At 38.0% G+C, this 21,867-nt stretch overlaps 1 protein-coding gene across 4 annotated transcripts in view; it reads left to right on the top strand.

Annotated features, from left to right (window-relative positions):
* WDR7 (WD repeat domain 7) overlaps positions 1-21,867 on the top strand; it is a 287,874-nt gene that overhangs the window by 202,205 nt on the left and 63,802 nt on the right. For all 4 annotated transcript variants that reach the window (XM_072952162.1, XM_072952165.1, XM_072952163.1 and 1 more), the window contains 3 exons: positions 3,331-3,448; positions 5,760-5,909; positions 6,497-6,579. In XM_072952162.1, the coding sequence (XP_072808263.1) occupies positions 3,331-3,448; positions 5,760-5,909; positions 6,497-6,579 (351 nt within the window). The remainder of the gene's footprint in view (positions 1-3,330; positions 3,449-5,759; positions 5,910-6,496; positions 6,580-21,867) is intronic.

Raw genomic sequence — 21,867 nt, 5'->3', positions numbered from 1 at the left:
GACTTCATTGCCTAGTCAATTCAGTCAAATAACTGGCTTAAGTGATTTTTTTTTTTTCCTGCTGAATTTGCCAGGTAACTTCATTTTGTGTGTAACTGTTGAGCTACCGCCATGTCCAAGGGCGGTACTGGGCACTTTGAGGGGATACAGAGGGTTATGGTTCCAATCTGTGCAGAGTTCATAATACAAAACGAATTCATAGTGCCTGGCAGAATGAGACTCAGTGCTAAGGGCCTGGAGTAAACAGGTTTTGTTGTTGGCTGTTTTTGCTTCAGTAGGTAGTAACTGAGTGCAGTGGCAATTGTGGAATACCATGCAGGCTTCCACAACAGAGAGGAGGGAGGAGAGTGGTCCAATGGGAGAAGAGGTAGTGAAGAAGCATTAGCAAAATACAATTAAGAAAGGAATTGAATCTTAGGGACTAGCTTTGAAATTAGCCTGGCCTCAGAAGCATGGGTGTGGAAATGACCGCGTTATAATAAATTAGCAAAACTAGATCATGGAGGGCCTAGACTCTCAAGTCAAAGAGTTTAAGCTTTCTCTAAGCCCTAGGACCCACTGAGGTTTTTAAGCAGGTTAACCATGAAATAAAGCTGGGCTTTGGGAAGATTACTCTGGCAGTGGTGCATTGAAGAGACAGTAGAGGGGAGAGGCGAGGGTTCTCTTCTTCCCTTGTTGCCCTGGCAACTCCTTTCTGTTATCACACCCAGAGCCCGCCTGCTTTTGCACTGTGGAGGCTCTAAAGGTCACCGCAGAGCCCTGACCTCAGAGCAGTAGATGTGTCCACATGTTGATGTCCTACCGGATCCTGATGCCAGGAATCGCTCACATGTGCACGTCGATGCCTCTACAGATTGTTGCTGTTCCATTCTCTGATGTGTCTTTGGGTGGCTTCCTTCCACCCCTTTTATTTTCTCCAGAAGTTGGCTGTCCTAAGAGACATTGTGCTGCTACCTTGCCTCCTCACTGAACTTCTCTGGATCTGATTTCTCCTTCATAAAATACTGATATCACCACCTCGTAGGGATGCTCTGGGCAGATGCAAGAGGACATAAAGTAGTACGGGGAGGCCCCCCTTCAAACCTCCGCCGACAGTCCAAGCACAGTTCTCGTTCCTCTCTGTCATGCCTCGTGCCACGTGTGCGATGAGCTGCCCTGGAAACAGACACTCCTGTTCCCTGGCTGAGTGCTTGGCCGGGATGTGGCCTAGGGGATCTTTCCAGCATCAAAATTCTGTGATTTTATTGATCTTAGGAAATTTGATTAAGGTTTGTTCTGAATTGTTCTATTAGCATAACCATTTTTGTTGGTTTCAGCTTTCAACACTATCAGTCAACACCTATTCATCCATGCTGATGAAAGAAAGGAAACATCATAGAATATCTAAAAAGTTTAGCTTCTGTTTTTTTTTATAAAACTTAACCTTAAAATATGATCTAAACTTTACAATGATTATTTAAGCAATCTAGCCCAGCACTGCTCACGTCGTAAATATTTCTTTGGCTGAATTTTCAATAGTAAAGTTTAAGCCAGAAAAGAAACTGGCTGGCTACCCCACCCTGCTTTCATGCTGAACACCTCTGTCCAGCCCCTACTGGGTCCCTAGGGCATCACGGTCTTCCCCAGGGGGTGATGTGCCCACCAGTGCGTTCCATCTGTTTATTGTTCAATATGTGTGTTTGTTCTCTGAGCTCACATCTTTCTTTTTAGTGGTAAACATCAAAGGAAACTTCTCTCCTCCAGGTTCCTGCTTTATATCTACCCTCAGCTGGGAAGAAAGAATAGAGACAGTTACCGTATCCATCAAAGACTGAAGCAGTTTTAACAGAGTCACAAAGAAATTATCAGCAGAATTTTCTATAATCAATTTACCTTCTTTTAACATTAATGAGAATGATGTAATGCCCCTTTATTTTCAACTAAAAGTTAAAATAACGATTCTTAGATCAATTACAGAGATACTAGTAAACTTGAGAATTTTTAGCAAACAGAATCCAGTTTACACATGAGGCACACAGACTTATTTAATTGGAGCCTGACAGATCCTAATATAATTCCATATGGATATTTAAGTGTCAAAATTATTCAACTAGAGGGAGAAGCTATAATGAATGTTTTACTGAGTAATGAAATATTCCCTGAATACAGTTGGTGTGCAGACCACATGCCACATTTTAATGAAAAGTCTCAATGCTTTCCCCAGTAGTTTATACAAAATGTAAAGGAAGCTTACAAACAGAAGAATATTATCATTTTTATGTTTTAGGAGTGGCAGAAGAATACATAGCATCACTATCTTATCGGAACGTTCTCAGTCTAGAAAGATTTAGTTCATCATGTACATACTCTTTTTTTTCTCTTTTTCTTTCCAGTTTTATTGAGGTATAATTGACATACAGCACAGTGTAAGTATTAAGGTGTACAGTGTAATGATTAGACGTATGTACGTCATGAAATTACTACCACAATAAGTTTAGTGAATATCTGTGATCTCACAGATACAAAATGAAAGAAAGAGAAAAAATATTCTTTGTGATGAGGACTCTCAGGATTTACTCTCTTAACAACTTTCACATAGAACACACTGCTTTGTTAAGTATATTTATCAGGTTGTACATTACATCCCCATCACTTATTTATCTTATACCTGGAAATTATCATGTACATATTCTTATATATAGTCTGGGAGATGCCATGTACCTGTTCATTATAGAGATAACTTTTGCATCAATACTGAGTAACTGTTGGCAGCACGTGCTGCTTCGTGGGTTGGTTCTGAAAGTACCGAGTGTGGGGTAAACCAGCACACCTGAGGATATTTCAAGCTAAAAATGTTATACAAACGAAAAATACATTTGCCATTTCAGTTCTTTTGATAATTTCATGGACAGGAGTGAATTTTGCTTCTGCTCAGATACGGGCCTTAAATACATAAGCCTTTTATCTTGGCTTTATAAGCAAATTATTACCTTTAACTTCTTTAAGGGGAAAAAAAAAGGAAAATATCCTGCACAGTATTCTTCCTTGCCTATTCGGAGCTTTGTGATATGTATTCAGTACTAGTTCTTGATAATTTGTTAACAAGGCGTTTTTAACACTTAGGGCAGATGCACATACTGTTTTCAATCTTCACGGTTAATTATTCGATTTTGTATTTGATGCTGGAACACCCTGACTCCTAATCACTGCTCATTGTTGCAAGTCCATTATATTCTGTTTGAGTGCTCCCATTGACCTTGAACTGACATTCTAAGCTGTGTCTAATCTTTTCAGTCTATATTTCTAATGCTTCTTTTCTTTCTGCCTTTTTTTTTCCTGATCCCTGTTTAGCATCACAATGGGGCTGCCCCTGAGCCCAGCAGCTGACTCCGCCCGCTCTGCCCGACACGCCCTCTCCCTCATCGCCACCGCCAGACCACCCGCCTTCATCACCACCATAGCCAAAGAGGTGAGCTTGGCTTCTCATTTAGAGGACCTATTCGATATTGTGAGCCGAGGCGCCGCATCCATAGATGATCCTTCCAGTTTGTTCTGGCACAATGCAAGTTAATAATTTAGTCCTGGGATGAATACATAGGTACCTGTGTGCGCGCACCCTGAATTCCACGGAGGGGCATTCCTTACTTGTGTATTCATTTCTGTTCTCAAAGTTAATTCACTTGTAAATATTTGACAGTAATTTCTCCATCAGAAATATGGCAGGCTTGTTCAAATTAAAATATATTAAAGGCAGCCACATTTTGCAAGTGTAGGTGTCTATGTGTAATCAAAACTAAACTTCTTATTTAACACTGGCTCAAACTGTAAACAAAAATGTAAGTCATAAACTTGCTAATTGTTTTTCCTATTACATGTCACAGATAAAGACTTGAAAGCCGATTGATCCCCACATTCTTAGCGTTCTAACTAATCGCCCACATCTAACTGAAAAACTAGTAAAGAACAATGAGCCAGTGGTAGGGTCTTTCCTGTAGGTCTTAGGAGTGGGAGAAAAGGAAAGAACGGTAAGCTCCTAAGTTTTCTGTAAAGGTTTGTTCCATTTCAGCACGAATCACATGCAGACTGGTGTCAGTGGTGTAAGGACTGTGAGTTGTTTTGGCTGTAGATACGATGAATCTTTAAAATACTAAATAAATGCCTCTGAGTCTGTCTTGATAACTGCAGCCTGTTGGGCCTGTCTTTGCCCCAGAGCTATCTTTAAAAGGCAAGCAGCTAATATTTGTGATGTGAATGTAGCTAGAAGGAAGGCCGGAAGTAGCAGATTGTATAGGTTTCTATGAGACAGTGGGACTCTCAGTTCTCATCTAAAATAGATTTGTAGACTAAGGGGCCATGGTTTTCTAACAGTGCATGAAGTTCTAGTGAGAGGGCGCTGCACTTAAAATATACATGTGTATGTTATGTGTTTATATTTTATGGATATTACATATTTATATGAAGTGTATGTACATATAAGTGAACAGATTTAAGAGACATGGAATTTTTTTTACCAGTTTTTCCCATCAGTGGACTATGCAGAGGTAGTAATACTGAGTTTCCTAAATAAGCTTTATGCCAGTCTGACTTCATACACATGTCCTATCAATGCCGGGCATTAAACTGCCTCTTTAAAGAGAGTAAATGAGTATTTATTAACAATTAACTTGTGTTTCTGAACTTAATGTTCACCATTTACATATGTGTATTTTTAAATCAACTTAGAATAGCCATACTTTGGATTTGTTCTACTCCAGCATTTGGCTAGAGAGATAATTTTTAAATATTTTAATGTTGATGTTCTAACTGCCAATTGATTGCCACATTCTTAGTGTTTTGACTAATATTTTAAGGGAACAGTCCACATTTATTACCTTTTAAAAGCAAGTTTTCCACTTTCCATAGAGGTTTAAATTACATGCTAAAGTATTTCTCACAATTATGCTGCCCCTCCCCGTGTCCACTCCTGCATGACTAGTCCTGCAGGACTAGTCATGCTAATGCTGTTTCTCCTCTGAAGTGTTAAGACTTAACAGTTTGTATGAGGAAGAAGAATCACACTGAACTTACATTACAGTTGGCCCTTGAACAACATGGATTTGAGCTGTGCAGGTCCACTTACATGCAGATCGTTTTCAGTAGGAAACACTACAGTACTACACGTTCTGTGGTTGGTTGAACCCTTGGACACGGAGGACCCGCATATATGGAGGCTGGCTATCAGTTGTATGCAGATTTCCAGCTTTGGGGAGGGTCGGCACCCCTGACCCCCAGCATTGTTCAAGGGTCAGCTGTATTTAGAGTGCTCATTATTTCTGGAAGCATGTTTTTTTAAGTTTCCCGCCTTGATTATAATGCACCTAGAATGGTGCCTGGGATGCAGCTGACGTGCCATGTAAGCATCATTTACCATTATTACTTGAAAGCAAGGGTCATGCCTTGTAATTGCTGGTACCCCCTAATTGCTACCCACCTCAGTGTCACATATACCAAATTCACAGACCTTCAGTTTGTCTTTTTCAAAATGTCATGATAATACTGTATTGAAGTCTCATATCATATCCAGGAACTAGAATTCTCTTAGGAATACATACTGAGTTTTTATTGTACTAAATACTTTCTTTTGCATGTAAGTGTTTCCTGACTGACCCCAAGATGTTTGTTTTTGTTGGTTCTTTTTTTTCTTTTCCTGTTGTGTTAATAAGTGAAAACTAAACCAGTGGCTAGGAATGTAAAACTCTACCAAGTGCGGAGCACATCTATAGCATGCAGTGTTTTCATAGGTCCACAGACATACTGCTCTGGCGGCAAACACACAATCGCAGCAGAATATGCACACCACAACCCTTGCACGAGCTAAAGGGGAGATCCTGAGAGTCATTGAAATTCTCATTGAAAAGATGCCTACAGATGTTGTGGATCTTCTTGTGGAGGTAAGAGTATTCTGTTTTAAATGCTGCATCAACAACCTAAATAAAATATTCTAGCAGAGTAATGTAAATCAGCATCTTTATTTCCAGCACCTCTAAAAAAAAAAGAGAGAGGTAACTAAAGTGAACGAACTTCTGTATCATTTCTGGAGGCCTTATTTAAATTTCTTCAAAAATCAAAATGATTGCTCTGCCCGCTTACCATCCACATGCAATTACCCTGTGTTGGAGTAATTTTTAAAGGTTATATTCTCTTTGGTATCTTTCATTATAAATAAAACAAAACATATAGCATGCTTGAATAAAACCTACACTGGACATAAATGTGAATTGCTTTTCAAGTAAACCAGTCTGGTTTCTTTATTTTACTGTGTGCTGTCTTTTAAAAATGTTCTCCACCGATGAGAGGAAGGATAGCTGATAATATAAAGTAAATGTACTGCAGTTTTAGTAAATATACTGTAGTTTTAAAGTAAATGTTAAAATCAAAGTATCTAGAATTCTCATGCCAGTGAGGCCAAAGTTGATATTTTAAATTTGGGAAAACTGAGTATTGAAGTTAATTTTGGATTTGTATCTTCTTTGTAAAGGTAATGGACATCATTATGTACTGCCTTGAAGGATCTTTAGTTAAAAAGAAAGGTCTTCAGGAATGTTTCCCAGCCATCTGCAGGTAAAGAAGCCTTTGATAACATGCAAAATAAATAACTTTTAGTAATAAATAATTTTTAAAAAGTTTTTTTTGAGCAGGATGAGTTAGTAGTCTTGCCCAATTAGAAATCCAATTGTGAATTAACATCTGCTTACTTTCTAAAACAATTTTAGCAGCTTATAGTCAAAACCACAACTGTAATAGAACCATTGTTTGAGATTGGGTCATGAAGAGGTTTTCTCAAAGCTTTAAAAAGTGACTAAGAGATAGCATCTATTGACTATGTCTGGATTCTTATATCTATTAGCAAATTAGATTTTACTTTACAAAAAGAAGAGTTAGGGAGCTGCTGACTTCGAAGAGAAGATATACTTTTCAGCCCATAGACTCCTTTATGCTCCAATTTTGCTAGTTAACTTTATTTTTAATACAAAGGCCAGCATTTCTGTATCGTCCTACTAAGGGTAGGTATTGTTCCATGAGAAAGCAGACCAAGAGCAGTTAAAGGAAGTCGAGCAGTTGAAACTTTTATAAATGATGTTACATGCGTGACGTATAACTCCAATAATTTATATGTGTATAGCATATAATTGTTATGAAGTGAAGATTTTTAAAGTGTCTAAACGTAGTAACATTATGTTTATTTTTCTTTTAAAGTCGCTTTTGCTTCTCAAAATATTTATGGGTACATTTTGTTAAAAAAAAAGAAATTTGCCTCGTGTGTTCCATAGAAATAGTGTCAAAATCTGCTGAAAAGAGTTGTTTTTCTAGAATACAGAACAACCAGTTAGTCATAGTTACGTAACATTTTTCTTTTTAAGACAAGCTCAATGCCATCCTTACTGATGTTTGCTCAGTTCTGTGAGTATGTTGCAGTGGAAAGCTTTATTTTAGACTCTCAAATTTCCTGACAGCAGTGACGTTACACCGTGCATCTTTGTGCCTTCTGTAATTTCCTGGCATTTCAACAAATGGTTGCTGAATTAATTGCACTCTGAGTCTTCTCGTATCTTTCCCCAGATTTACAATAGATTTTTCTTCCTTCTCTTCATTTTGCTTTTTCTGATTTATGCCGCCCAGAAGTTAAAGCAAGAACACATATAAGAAAAAGATCACGCTGCAGTATACATGTGTACAGCTACATATTTTCTTGTGATATCGATTAGGCATGTTAGACTATAATAAGTCTTTAACATCACGCCACATTGATTCTGGCTTATGTTCTTTTTGTTTAAAGTTATATATATTAAATCTTTGTGTAATTAAGTGATATGAAAAATACATGTAGCTGTTATATTCTCAGTCGATTGTTCTCCAAGAAAACGTCTAAGTGAAAATGGATGTTTATCGGTCACTTAGTGGAGGTGTGGACGTGGCATTATTAAGAATCATCTTACTGAATGTTAACAAAGCATTCTTACAGCTGCAGTCACGGTTGTGTAAATAAGCCTCCTGGAGTTAACGTGAGGAAATTGTTCAGTGTTTAAAGGGCTTGTTCTTCCCCTTGTTGGAAGCCGGCCTCCTCCGCAAGCTGCAGCCTCACTTCCTTAAGTCAGCTGAATTTCTGTGGACCCACTTTTGTTTGCTGTTGTTTAATCACTGGAGAGTGAGGATTCTACTTGAATGCAAAGAAATCATGTATCTAAACTGAATGCTCAGTACCAGTTTATTTCTAATTTGGCAGAAGGCAATTATATTTTGTTTATTAATGTAATAACATTTATCAAACACCTACAGTGTATCAGGTACTAACTAGGCCCTGGGGATACAGCAATGAATGAGATGATGTCCTCAAGGAGCACAGGGTCTAATAGGGCAGGTAATTATAAAGGTAATGCCAGGTGCTGTGTTATATGCTGGCATAGAATTGCATGCCAGGGACAGGGTTGGGCAATAAATGCAGCGCTTAATTCTGGATATGGGAGTCTTAGCAAGTTCACAAAGGAGAAGGCAGACAATACTAATGATGATGATGATGATGGTGATGATGATGAAAATAGTCTTAGAAAGTTTCACAAAGGAGAAGGCAGATTAATAATAATAATAATAATCTCCTTTTATTAAAGAAGAAAAATACTTTAATAAAGGTGGCTGCATAACACAGAGAAGGATTTGTCCTCTTCGTGGTTTTGGGGGTGGTGGTGATTGGAGTGTTGGTGGGTTCGGGGAAGGCTTCACTGAAGAGTTAATACAGTGTGTTTTGCAGAATAAATAGGTGTATGCCATCTGGAATTGCTGAAAGAATCATACTGACAAATACCTGGAGGCACAAAAGTGCACAGTTTGGCAAGTTCTGTGCAGTAGTGGCTGGAGTGTCAGTTGAGGACGGAAGTCTAGTCCAGCCCCACAGGACAGGGCTTTGAATCCATATGAAGGAATTTGGTCATTATTTTGTAAGCAATGGCGAGTCAGCAGAGTTTAAGCAGAAACGTGTGATTCTTTTGCCAGAACATAGTTGATAATACATAATCTAATGAGACCTCAGGTTTATAATAAATAGTTATAAATTGAGGCAGTTGCCTACCTCTTATTAAATTATATCAGATATTATTAGAGCTGTGAGGATATAAGCCACAAAGAGTCAGCCCATAAACACAGAAAGATGCAGAACAGAATAAGATGGCTTGTGCTAAGTGTTAGCTGGAACAAATAGGAAATCATGGAGGACTTGAGAGAACGCTCAGCTCAGACAGGACCTCCGGAGTTTCACAGGGTGATGACACGCTACCTGTCTAGGCTGATCTGTGCTCGGTTGATAAGTGAAGAACAACAAAGATATCAACATATCAACAGAAGTCAAAATTATTTTATTGTTTACCTGGCATGTCCATGCCACACCCGAGGTGCCTTAGAGCACTGACGTGCCCTCTGCTTACAAGTAAATGCCTTTCACTAAACATGAACCTCCAGTCAGAGTTCTTGATGTGAGTATCTGTGGTCCAGTCATGTGACATTTGTTTTTAAAATCTTCATACAATGTTGTATATTCTTTTTGTTTGGTTGTTTTCTTCCTCTTTCGTTTTCTTTACCCTTTTGTAAAGATGCTATGGATTTTAGCTCAGGCTGACCTCTGTAATGTTGCTACATACCACTGGTAGATCATAAAAAGCTGTAAAGCTTCATTTAGTACTTTTTTTAATCAGATGATATTTGTCAAAGCACCTAGCAAAATGCTTGTGATTTAGGTATTCAGAGAATATTAGTTTCCTGGGGGTCTCCCCATCTGAATAATAACGTGAAAACCCAAACTGTATGTAAGAAATTAGTTAATATATATTTGAAAAGATTTTATAGGCATACAAAGTATAGGATGGCATTACTATCATTTTCATCTAAGCGCTTTCTGTAATAATGTGTACATATATGTATATGTGTATGTGTGTGTGAAATATACACACATTTATAATTTTATTTCAGAAGTCGGGGAAACAAAGATAACCATTTTATATATAATACAACTATGATTATTTTCTAAAAATTAAAAAAAAGGCTTCTTTGTATTAATTGAAATATCCAAGATTTTCCTGGAGTATCTTAGGTATCTGTAGATATTTTTCTATAATTTATTTAGTAAGAGATACAAAAATTACATAATTTAAAGAATTGAAGCATCGTTGATTTGCAGTATTGTTTGTGTTAGTTTCAGGTATACAGCAAAGTTACTCGGTTATTTTTTTTGGATCATATTCCATTTTAGGTTAACACAAGATACTGCATATAATTCCCTGTGCTATACAGTAAATCCTTGTTGCTCATCTATTTTATGTATAATAGTGTGTATCTGTTAATCCCATACTCCTAATTTGCCCCTTTCTCTCCCCTTTGGTAACCATAAGTTTGTTTTCTATGTCTGTGAGTCTGTGTCTGTTTTGTATATGGATTTATTTGTATTATTTTTAAAATTGCACATTATAATATCACAGTATTGGTCTTTCTCTGTCTGACTTAGTTCACTAAGTATAATATTCTCTTGGTCCATCCATGTTGGTGCAAATGGCAATATCTCATTCTTTTTTATGGATGTGTAACATTCCATTGTATGTGTATATATATGTGCACATACACACATATAGGCATCTGGGTTGCTTCCATGTCTTGGCTATTGTAAATAGTGCTGCTGTGAACATTGGGGGTGCGTGTATCTTTTCAAATTAGGGTTCTTGTTTTTTCCAGATATATATACCCGGGAGTGGGATTGCGGGATCATGTGGTAACTCTATTTTTAGTTTTTTAAGGAACCTCCATACTGTTTTCCACAGTGGCTGCACCAATTTACATTCCCATTTCTTTCACCAGGATTGCTTTGGCAATTCTAAGCCTTTTGTGGTTCCATTTTTTTTTAATCACAATTTTAACTGCTGTATAAACTTTATAGTCATAGATTTAAATGTTTCCTAATAGTTCACTTTTTAGTTCCAGGGATATTATTAATAATGCAGTGGTATCCATTCATAATATAAGAGAAGTGCTTAGATTTCAGCACCTTTGAGAGACTATGGCACACACATCCCTGGAAACATACCAAATAGTTCTGCTACCAGGTTTTTCATCACTGTAACAAATACAAATTTCTATTATATAGGAATTAAACTGCATTCTTTCTAGAACACAGACTTATTAGCAACAAGATTGTTGCAACATTGAATTAATCTTATGTTTATGAATAGGCAAAGTACAAAGTACGATAAGGTAACATTTAAGAAATTAATTCCTCTAGATCCCCTCCCATTTCATTGGACTTTGCTTTGCCTCTGTCAGTTTCTTGTTTGTTTGTTTTGTTTTGTTTTGTTTTGCCTAGATGGACTTTGCTTTGCCTAGAAGATCTTCAAAAAGACATCATCCAGCACTCTGGATAATTATTGTTACAGGCAGAAGTACAGAGGGTTCTGAGTAATTTACATGTAATTGCCTAGACTATAAACAGTACAGCATCCTCAGTTAAAAATACCCTGGACACTAAAAGTATCTAAGAACTAACTTCTTTCAAGGCTTTGGAGGATAAACAAACGTCTCTGAAGTTTCCTCAGAATTCATTGTTAACATTTAGGTACCAGTTGCTATGTTACTGAACTTGAATGTCCTTGTTTAGACCCTCATATAGCAGATTGATCAGCATGCAGCCTGCCATGCCTACCAGACTCTGTTTGATTAATTATTTCTCTTTTGGTCACCGTATAAACACTGTCTCATTTTACACTCCCATATTTGATGCAGTAATGTAAAGTAGGAAAGTGTAGAAAAGCACGGATGTTACTAAACTAAGAGAAAAAGCAGGGTAAAACACACAGGTGTGGTGCACACTTGTTCCAAAATGAACACTTGAAGGCTTTGTTGTTCATTTTGCAAAAATATTCTTTACTAATGTCAGAATAGGAAAATCGAAGCTCCTAGAAGCTACTGACTATCAAAGCTCGGTTAGAAAGGAAGATGAAGTACCTCTGGAAATATGATGAGATTATAATTTTTAAATGTAAGGCAATTTTATTATGTTCTTGAGGGCTAGTAGGGACATAATGCATAACAAATAAAGGATTAGGGATTTTTAAATGAAATTGTAAGTTGATGGGAAATTATGGTTATTTTTAGAGAGTAAGAAGTTTTAGGATTTTTTTCATAGCACAAATTAGATCTGCCTCTTACAACTTCTCAATTATGCACATTATAAATAGCTTGAAGAAAAGGGGTTTTGCATCCATTTCTTTTACAGTGCCTGACAGGAACGAGTAAAAGGCTTCATCTGTCTGAAAGCCATATGCCCCGAAATTCCTACGTAGATCCCCATTTCACGCATTCATATTCTTTTACATCGAAGCAATTTATTCGATATATAGCTAAGAGTGATTTAATTTTTATGCCTTTTAAAGACTTGTCAAGTAAATTCACCGATTCAAAAGAAGTCCTTTGTTGGGCTCTGTCCCAATTTTTAGTTTAGAAAAGATGAACACTCACTGTAGACACTCAATAGCTGTGGTTGAATAATGATGCCATCTATGCTGCTTCGTGTGTGTAGTCCTTAATTTCGTCATAATAAATGGCACCAGCTATTTCACTTAAGCAGTGACCTTGCTGAGTTATTTTTATGGACTTACAAGTTGTAGAATTTTGAATCTGCAAAGGACATCATGTTGTGAATTACCTACCCCTTCCCCTCACTTTACAAATGGACAGACTTAAGAGCGTTTCTGTGCTGACAGTCAGATGTAAGTGGAGCCTGGCTCTGCTGAACAGAACTCGCGCCTGCTCCGTCTTCTGCAGGGTGGGGTGTGCACCCACTGCACAGGCACCCACGTGACACAGAGTTGTGCCGTCTCAGCAGAGGACGAGATGGCTGTCATGTTCCAGCCCAGGCCCCTTCCCTTCCACATCTTTCCTCTCCCATCCCCTCTCACCTCCTCTTGGACCTCGCTTTTTAGAGCACCCTTCTCTCTCTTTTATCCTCAACTTCTCTGTGGCATCGCTTCCTCATCCTGGACACATGCTCTATTATCTCTCATTTCAAACCCTTCCTTCCCTCAGCATCTCCTCCAGCTACTGGCACACCTCTCATCTCTCTTCCAGGAAAAGGAGTCTGCACTCTGTCCCTTTTGTCACCTCTTGTGCTGTTTTGATCCACTGTAATCTGATCTTTGCCCCCACTATTTTGCTAATATCCCTCTCTCCCTGTAGTTACAGTTTTTTGATTGCCAAATATTTTCAGTCTTAAATGTAGTGGTTCTCAAACATTTAGTCTCAGATCCCAGTAGAAATGGAAGACCCCCAAAGAGTTTTTGTTTATGAAAGTTGTATGTATAGATTTTTAATGTATTAGAAATTAAAATTGAGATTTTAAAAAATATTTATTGATTTATTTAACAATAACAAACTCAGTTCATACTGGAATAAAAACATTTTTATGAAAAATAACTACTTGCCAAAACCAAAAAAAAATACTGAGAAATGTAGAATTGCTTAACATTTTTACAGATTTCTTTAACGTCTTACTTAATAGAAGACAGGTGGATTTTTGTATCTGCACATGTCTTCAGTCTGTTGCCATATGTTGTTTTAATTGAAGTATATGGTGAAAATCTGGCCTGACATAGATATTATAGTTGAAAAAGAGAGGAATATTTCAATAGCCTTTTAAAATAATTTTGCTTCTTCTTTGGTAATTCACCAAAACTCAACACGTGGTCGCTTTCTAAAGGTTAGTTGCAATATGGAACCTGCGGTTTTAAAGGAACTTTTCCTACTGTCGCATCTACTCCACTGGGTGGGTCTTCGGGTGGTTTTCTGAGTAGTCCTTTAACTTATGCGTGATTTTACAACATCATGCATTTGTCTTTGGAAAATCTAGTCACTCAGTTGTATGTGAGTTCTCCATATATTGTCACATTGCAATCCGCAATATCAAAAAATCACATTTGCTAATAGCACGGCTGAGCTCGTTAAAAGAAAAAAGTCAGTGAGTGTTGGGAAGCCAGATACCTTTTTCCAAAACTCTGATTTTTACTTGAAAACTGAAATTTTATCATTGGCAACAAATGCTGTCAGTTGTTTTTCTGGACAGGAACAAAACAGTTCATTTTCAAGAAGATGTCTGCCAAATACCCAACTTCAAATAATCATAGTTTCTCTCTCAGTTATAGTTTCAAGTGAAAATGGTCTTCCATGAAAAAAGTTGCTAGTTTAGATCACACCTCAGTCTTCCAAGCCTTTTCTCCTGAAACACAGGTCATGTTTCAGTGTATGTTAGACGCGCTTTAAGTGCACGTTCCCTTCTGTCGCACTGAATAATGAAACAACATGCACTTCGAGGGTCAACGTTTAAATAAAACTAATCATTTTTACCACTTCATCAAAGACATTCTTAAGTGAAAACACGTTGTTGTTTTGTTTTATTTACTACCAGTGCATGGCAGTGAGGAATGTAACAGTGACTAATACAGTTTGACGCCACTGCCCTGATTCGAGCTAAAGTCCCAGCAGTTTGACCCATCACCGTGTACCATCCATGCAAATCCAGCACAATAGAAAGATCAGATGACATCTCAGGACTTTCGCAAAAATAGGTTTGCTCTCATAAACTTCCCGACAGGAGCGTAAGGCCCCCAGGGCATCTGCAGACCGCACGTGGTGGAGAACTTCTGATGGAGTGGAACGTTCTGTTACACTGAAACGGGAAACTCATTTCTTCTTTCTTAAAACTGTTATTTTCTGCATCCTCTGTCTCCCAAAGTCATAACCTTTCCTAGGACCCAGTACCTGGGGAGAAGGTAGGGTAGACCTCAGGAAGACCAGGGGTTCGTTTTTCGGAGGCTCAATACAAATCCTGAAATTCACTCTACTTACTTTAAAGGACCCTTCACTTTTCTAGGGACTCCTGACTCTCCTCAAATCCAATGTGGCTGGCCCCAGAAGGGGGCCTCCGTGAGGAATCCTAGATGTTTGGTGTTACCCAAAGCACCGTGATGCATCATACCTGGCAGCAAAAGTGCCTGTCCTTAGGGCTCCCGTTACAGATGGTATCTTATTAAAAATGTCAGATCTGTATTCTTCAGCTCCCAAGCTCTAAGTCATTACGCTTTCTCTACTCCTTGAATGGAGCCAAGTTTGCTTCTACCTTCAGGCACTGTGCTGGGCTAGGCCAGCGTGAGCTGCACAGCTCCATCTGGTCAGTCAGGCACTGTCTCCACCCTGAAAGGCCTTCAGGTTGGCTTGGCAGAGGTGGAGTGGTAAATCAGAGAAATGTCACAACACTATGATGAAAGGGTGTCCGGGACACAGAGAAAAGTCCCAGGTGCTGTGATGCGAGGAACACAAAGGAGGGACCTGGCAATTCTGCACAGGAGTTAAAAGGAGAATTGGTGATGTTTTAGCTGAATTATAAAAGATGAGTAGATGTTTTTCAGGTAGACAAATCCTTCTGACTCCAAGCCCTACGCTGCTTCTGTATGCAAAATTAGCTGTCATTGAATGAAATGCTGTATTAAATATGATTGTAAATCTCCAGCCAATGAATCAGTGATGACTTTGCAAAAATTATTGGTGTGAATTCTTTCCCATTGCATATTTCACTGCCAGGAATGAAGAAATTCTCAATCATAGGCCTGAACAATATATTTAATGGCTTAACTACATGGGCTTCTTGGTAGGTATTAAAAAGATAGTGGTAGGAGTAAGGAAGAAACTAACTTTAAGGAACTCAGGACATAAAACTCTCTAATTTGCTGTAAATAAACAAATCACCTAAATCTCCATAGCATTGACATTGAAATCTAAAGTGTTTTATATGGTTTTGCTGGATTTAACTGAATATGTCTCAGTTGGCCTCTTAGGACAATTTTACATTTATATTAAATTTATATTAAAACACTTTATTCACTATTGCCCTCTAAATGTAATTTTTGCTTACCAGCCGTCACTTCCATTAAAAAATACTGGCATGGTGGCATATCATACAGCCATTAAAAATATTGAAGGCAGTCTGTTTCTAATGACATGGAAAGATGTCAGTAGAAGATAAATTTAAAGAGAAACTAGCAAAATTTCAGAAAAGTATAAAAATAAAATCATTTTTGAAGAAAACTATAGATAAGGATTGATGTGCAAATATGTCCATGCATATATACAAATGAAGAGGAGAAAAAACCTGGAAAGACACACCCCAAAATGTTTCTCATGGTCACTGTAGTCTCTGTTTCTTTTTTACAGTGATTGTATATTCCTTTAAAATTGGATCAGCTGTATTAGAATAATCCAAATGAAAAAAATCATTGGGAAAACATGAAAGCTGCAACATAGATAAGATACAAAAAATTCAAAGTAAAATAAGTATTTCAACTTTTGAACTGAATGGGAGCAAAAAAATCTAGAGAGAAGAGTTAAAAGTCTGTATTTTGAGACATAGTTTACCTTTCGTTAAACTTTGTTATTATGTAGACAGACTGATTGATTCTGCGTTTCATGTGAAAAGCTGAATCAGCTCTGTTCACCCTAAATGGGCACTTAAAATCCAGCGAGGAAATGAACACTGTCTACTTTAGAACAGTGCATGAGCTCATTTTAAAAAAAAAAAAAAACTCCTCCAAATCTGTGGTTTGTGCTTATCCTGGATGGTGATAACAATAATGGGATGTAAAACAGCTTCCATCCTAACTTCCAGTAAAGTTCTTAAATTAGTTACCATTTTACGCGATACTTTTTATATTAAATATAGATATTACTCCTATACTCGCACAAGCAGAAACCCTTCTAAGACCATTTTAGTCCATATCCGTCCTCCTGAAAGCTTCCCAATAGATGGCTGTCTTTCAGTATTAAAGTTCTTCGTGAAACAAACAGAACAAAAGCCTAAAGCATCCAGGATTCCCTTTCACTGGGTAACAGACAGAATATTAAATTATCAGACTGTTTGAAATGATATAGAAAAGAGTTTCCAACTGAAATCCATAGTATCTGTATTAGCAACTTTAAGCCGAAACTGAAATAATTTGTGATTGTTGTCAGGTTATATATCTGCAAATCACAAGTATTTAAGAAATAGGCAAATTTAAAATATTTTGGAGAACTCATTTTTTGTATTTATCAGCATGCTGTTAGCACTTATTTGCCCTAGGGAAAAAGCAAAATAAACTACGTCTGCTTTATGTTTTTGTGGTGTATATTCAGAGATGCAAATGATGATGATGTCTGTAATTATGATAGCTGCTAACATGTGTACTTACCGTAGTCAGTGCTTATTATGTGCCAGGCTCTGTTCTAAGTACTTTATATATATTAGCTTATTTGGTCCTCACAGCAGATGAATTAGGTGCTATTAAATGTTCCCATTTTACAGATGAGGAAGCCGAGGCACAGGTAAGTTACATAACTTGCTCAACGTCACACAATTAGCAAGTGAGATAGCCAGGCAGTAAGTGACGTGTTTCTCAGCCATCATACAATATACCCTCAACATGCGTGGTAGTTTTCCTTGCAGAAATTCTGCTCCCTGCACAGCCTAGGAAGCATTTCCAGTTCTCCTTCTAACACCCCAGCTACAGTGTGCCTATAGCAAGTTTTTTCAGAAGGAAAGTAATTCGCCTGTTAAATACTTAGCTGTTTTTTTCAGGAAGCATCTATTGATCATTTACAGTGTGAGAAACGCTGAATGGGAAGTCGTGACTCTCAGCGACTTGCCAGTGTCCGTCACCGTCCCAGAATGTGAAATCTTTCCTTTCTGTCTTTGGAGCTGGTGCCTTCCACTGGAATGAAGGGCTTCTAGAACACATTACTCCACCCTCCACTGCTCACACCCCCTGGAACTAACACAGCCCTCCCTTGAGCAGATGCCTTCACCAAAGGCACTTCCATGTCTCTGAATCTTTCAAACACATTAGCAGCAGGGAGACTTGGAGTTCTGGGGGCTTTGTACAAACAGGTCTGTAAGATGCTGCCTCCTCTAGAAAGTGGTCCCCCTTGATTGCAGCTCTGACATCCCTGAGGGCTGTTGACCAGTGCTCTGAGAACAGATGCCTGAATCTTTTAAGCCCTGGCTCCTCACATGGTGGCCCTCAGAAGAGTTCTTTGGCAGCTCATCCTGGCCAGCAAGAGGACTGAGGTGTTGTCACTGGTACTTCTTGTGGTCAGGCTGACCTGTGCTTTGCTCTGCTACAGAAGGCCTGCCATTCCTTTCTGCAGAGCCCTGCCTGTGTTTAGGTCTCAGATCTTTTCCATGGGTTATTGAGAACACAACATGGGTATTCCCACTCCTCGTCCAGTTTGCACGATGAATAAAGGGATGCAGCGTGTTGATTAGATTTTAAATAATCTTTTTCATTAATAATAAAAATCTGCATGCATATCCTGCAGAATGTAACCAAATGAATCAATCTAAAAAGTTACTTCATGCAGATTAAAACAAAAAAGTGATACCATTTTTTCCCTCATATTGCCAAACAAGTAGAAAGTTTGATAATAGCAAGTGGAGGCACCTCTTTTACAGAGAATTGAAGGTAATTTGGCATTGCCTATCGAAATTTAAAATGTGTGTATACTCTAATCTAGAATCGTGCTTTTGGGGATCTATCCTACAAAATATTCCCCTATATATACAAAGATCTGTGTGTAATATCAGAAAGGGAATAGTTTAATAATGGAATATACATACATACACAGGAGTACAATGCAGGTGTGAAAAAGAGTGATGGGGGATCATGTTTACTGACGTGCAGAGGTGGTCTATGAACTATTGAGGGAAGAAAAGTAAGTTGCAGAATAATGTACATAATATGATACCATTTTTTTTGTAATAAAAATTAGAAAAACCTCAGAAGATGCACCAAATTGTTAACAGGAGGTCACCCTTGGTGAAGAACAGGGTCGGGAAGGAAAGGCTTACTTTTTACTACAGGCATATTAGTGGTAATTGAGTTTTTTACAAGTACATATTATCTTCATACCTTCTTAACAAAGACTCAGTAGTTTTTTAACCATTTTAAATCAACATCAAGAATTTCCAAAAGCAACTCGGTAAGATCTGCTCTAAATACCTCACTCATGGAAATACATATATAAGAACTCAGGACAGTGCCTGATACACAGTTCATGCTCAGTAAATGTTAGCTGCAAGTAATTGTAGTCAATGGCTTTTAAATAGTTATAAATTATAGTTATATCCCAGACATTCTATTCCTTATATCCTTAGATTGATGGGTTCATGTCAAGCTGGAGATTAATTTTGGATTAATTGAAGAATGTTCCTTGTTGCATTTTAATGCTCAAGGACACCATATACTGTAGTAACTTAGCATCCAGAGATCACTGCAGATTACCAAAGTCAGACTTAAGAAAGTAATTCTAGAGGTTTCTGTCTTTCTCCTAAATTATATCTCTGCTGAGAGCTGCATGTTTCCTCTTCCTATATTTTTCCAAACTGACTCATAAGGTTCACACAAATTTCTCTTATTTGAGGACCATTTTTAATAAAGATGAAAAGAAAAAGGCCATCAATTCACGGGAGACTGTAAGTGGAGAGTACTAAGATTATTCAGACACTCAGGTGTTGGATGCTTGGCGAACTCTCAAGCAGCGTGATTTGCTCCAGGATCCTGCCCCAGAGTGGACTCAATTCACATTTGTGTTTCACATCATAAACCACCCTGCTGTGAGCTACTCCTAAAGAGCTGGTATCACAAATGTGCTTTGGAGAAATAAAATAACCTATTTCAGTATTTCATAATGATTGATAATTGATTAGTTCTTTCAACTATGTTTTATGTGGTAATACCATGTTCAGTGAAATGTATGTGTGGTGACATAAATATTTAGCAAATTCTTAGAATAATTTTTATTCCCAGGACAACGTTTATACCAAAAATATATATTTTATTGTACATACTATTTAGACTGTATGTACCTTCTTGAGTTTCAGGCCAAGTAATCTTTCATAATTAAATAATTTCCATTATGCAGCTGTCAGTCTCATGCTAATGGACTCGGGCTTCAGGAGCCTTTACAGATAACTTCTTGTAAATCTGCAGTTGTTTGTCTCAATTGAAAATACAGTTTTATAAGGGTCATGGGGCTACTTTCTGTTTCTTGATTTCTGCCTAACTTTTTGGACCGTTTTTCTTTGTTGTTTATACCAGTTATTATTTTAGACATTATGAAATATTCATTGTCTTAAAAGTTGATGTGGTTAGCATCATTTATATACTAGTCACTGAAGGATAAGCATAGTGTTTCGAACTTCTTACTGCATTAACCTTTTCCTGCCATATCCTGCTTGATCGGACTCTCTTTATACATTCATACATTCAGCCAAAAGTAAAGTCTGATGGAGAGAAACAAGCAATAAACAAATAAAGTTATTGTTTAATATCAAAGAGATAATAAGTACAATAAAGAAAAAATAGGATATTGAGCTAAAGATAGTGGAGGAAAGGCAGTTGTGTTAAATAGGATGGCCTGTAAACGCCTTCCTTGTCCAGATAACCTTGGGACAGGGACCTAAGTGAAGCGAGGCTTGAGCCATGGAGATACGGAGCAGATGAGATTTTTCACGCAAAGAGAGCAGCAGGTGTTAAGCTCTGAAGGGGGCACACTCTTGGAATATTCAGGGAAGTATAAGGAGATCAATTAGACCAGAGCAGAGTGGGCAAAGGGGAAAGGAAATGACATCCAAGAGGGGTTAGGGCCAGATCACGTAGGGTCTTGCAGGACGGTTGTGAACATAAGATACAGGTGATGTGATTTATGGCTAAAAGGGATCACTCTGGCTGCATGTGGCCAATGAAACATGGAAATCAGTGACTGTAAACTTTTTGGATGATGACTGCTCCAGCCCCAGTAAGAAATATATTTTGCAGCGTTACTCTATTCCACTTCATTCTTCGTTCATGTACTTGAGTGGTAATGTTTTCTCCAACTTAACAGTTTCCCTGTGGGGGGCCGAGTAGAGGGGAACCATTGTTACAATTTGAACGTCACAGAAGGATTCTTGTCAGGTTGTTCCCCATGAAATACTGCCCGTGTGACATGTTGCCAGTGCAGTGAACTGGAGACTCAGATACCAATTCCAGAAGGCTCTGCACACATGAACCCTTACTTTGAAAAGCGCTCCCTCCACCAAAGTTTGGAGGAATTCAAGACTTTGATGTGAGATCAGATCAAGAGTAGGATAGTCTTAAAAACTGTAATGGATCCTCCTCTTCAATCCATTTGATACCTTTAGGGGTGGGGGCAGGGAATGTGTATCTCAGCATCCTTAAGCTTGACGGCCCTCCCAGTGGAGAACTGGTTCTAGGACAAGAGTCTAGGGGTGCAGTGGGCACTGGAAACCCTCAGCAGAGGTAGGCTCACTGCAGCCAGTCTCCAGAGTGGTACTTGTGAAGGAACAGACATGATGGAATTCTTCTGTTAAAGGAGATGCCATTAAAGGCATAAAAAGTTTAACAAGAAATCCGAAGATAAAAACATGCCATGAGACCTTCACTGCCCAGAATTCTTTAAGATATTTTAGAAGTGTTAGTCTAGTAGTAAATTGCGGAGAATGAAAAATGCAGACATGAAATATATGGTCCTTTCAGGCTGACTAAAGATTTGATACCAAGAATAGATATGATCTTTTTTTCTCCCATAAACAATGGTGTTTGGAGGTGATATAGAAGGATGAGGTTGATATCCAGAGCACAGAAAATGGCCAATGTAACACAAATCTTTAGATTCTAGTTTAACTAAGTAAAATTTTGTCAACATAAATGTATGTTACCAGTGGTTTGTTTTGAAGAGGATAATTTTCAGGGGCAATTGTATTTGTCTCACAGAAGGATTTGGGCCCTATAACTG

This window comes from Vicugna pacos, chromosome 30 (assembly GCF_048564905.1).
Source record: "Vicugna pacos chromosome 30, VicPac4, whole genome shotgun sequence".
Taxonomy (NCBI): domain Eukaryota; kingdom Metazoa; phylum Chordata; class Mammalia; order Artiodactyla; family Camelidae; genus Vicugna; species Vicugna pacos.
This window is presented reverse-complemented; position numbering and strand designations above follow the sequence as displayed.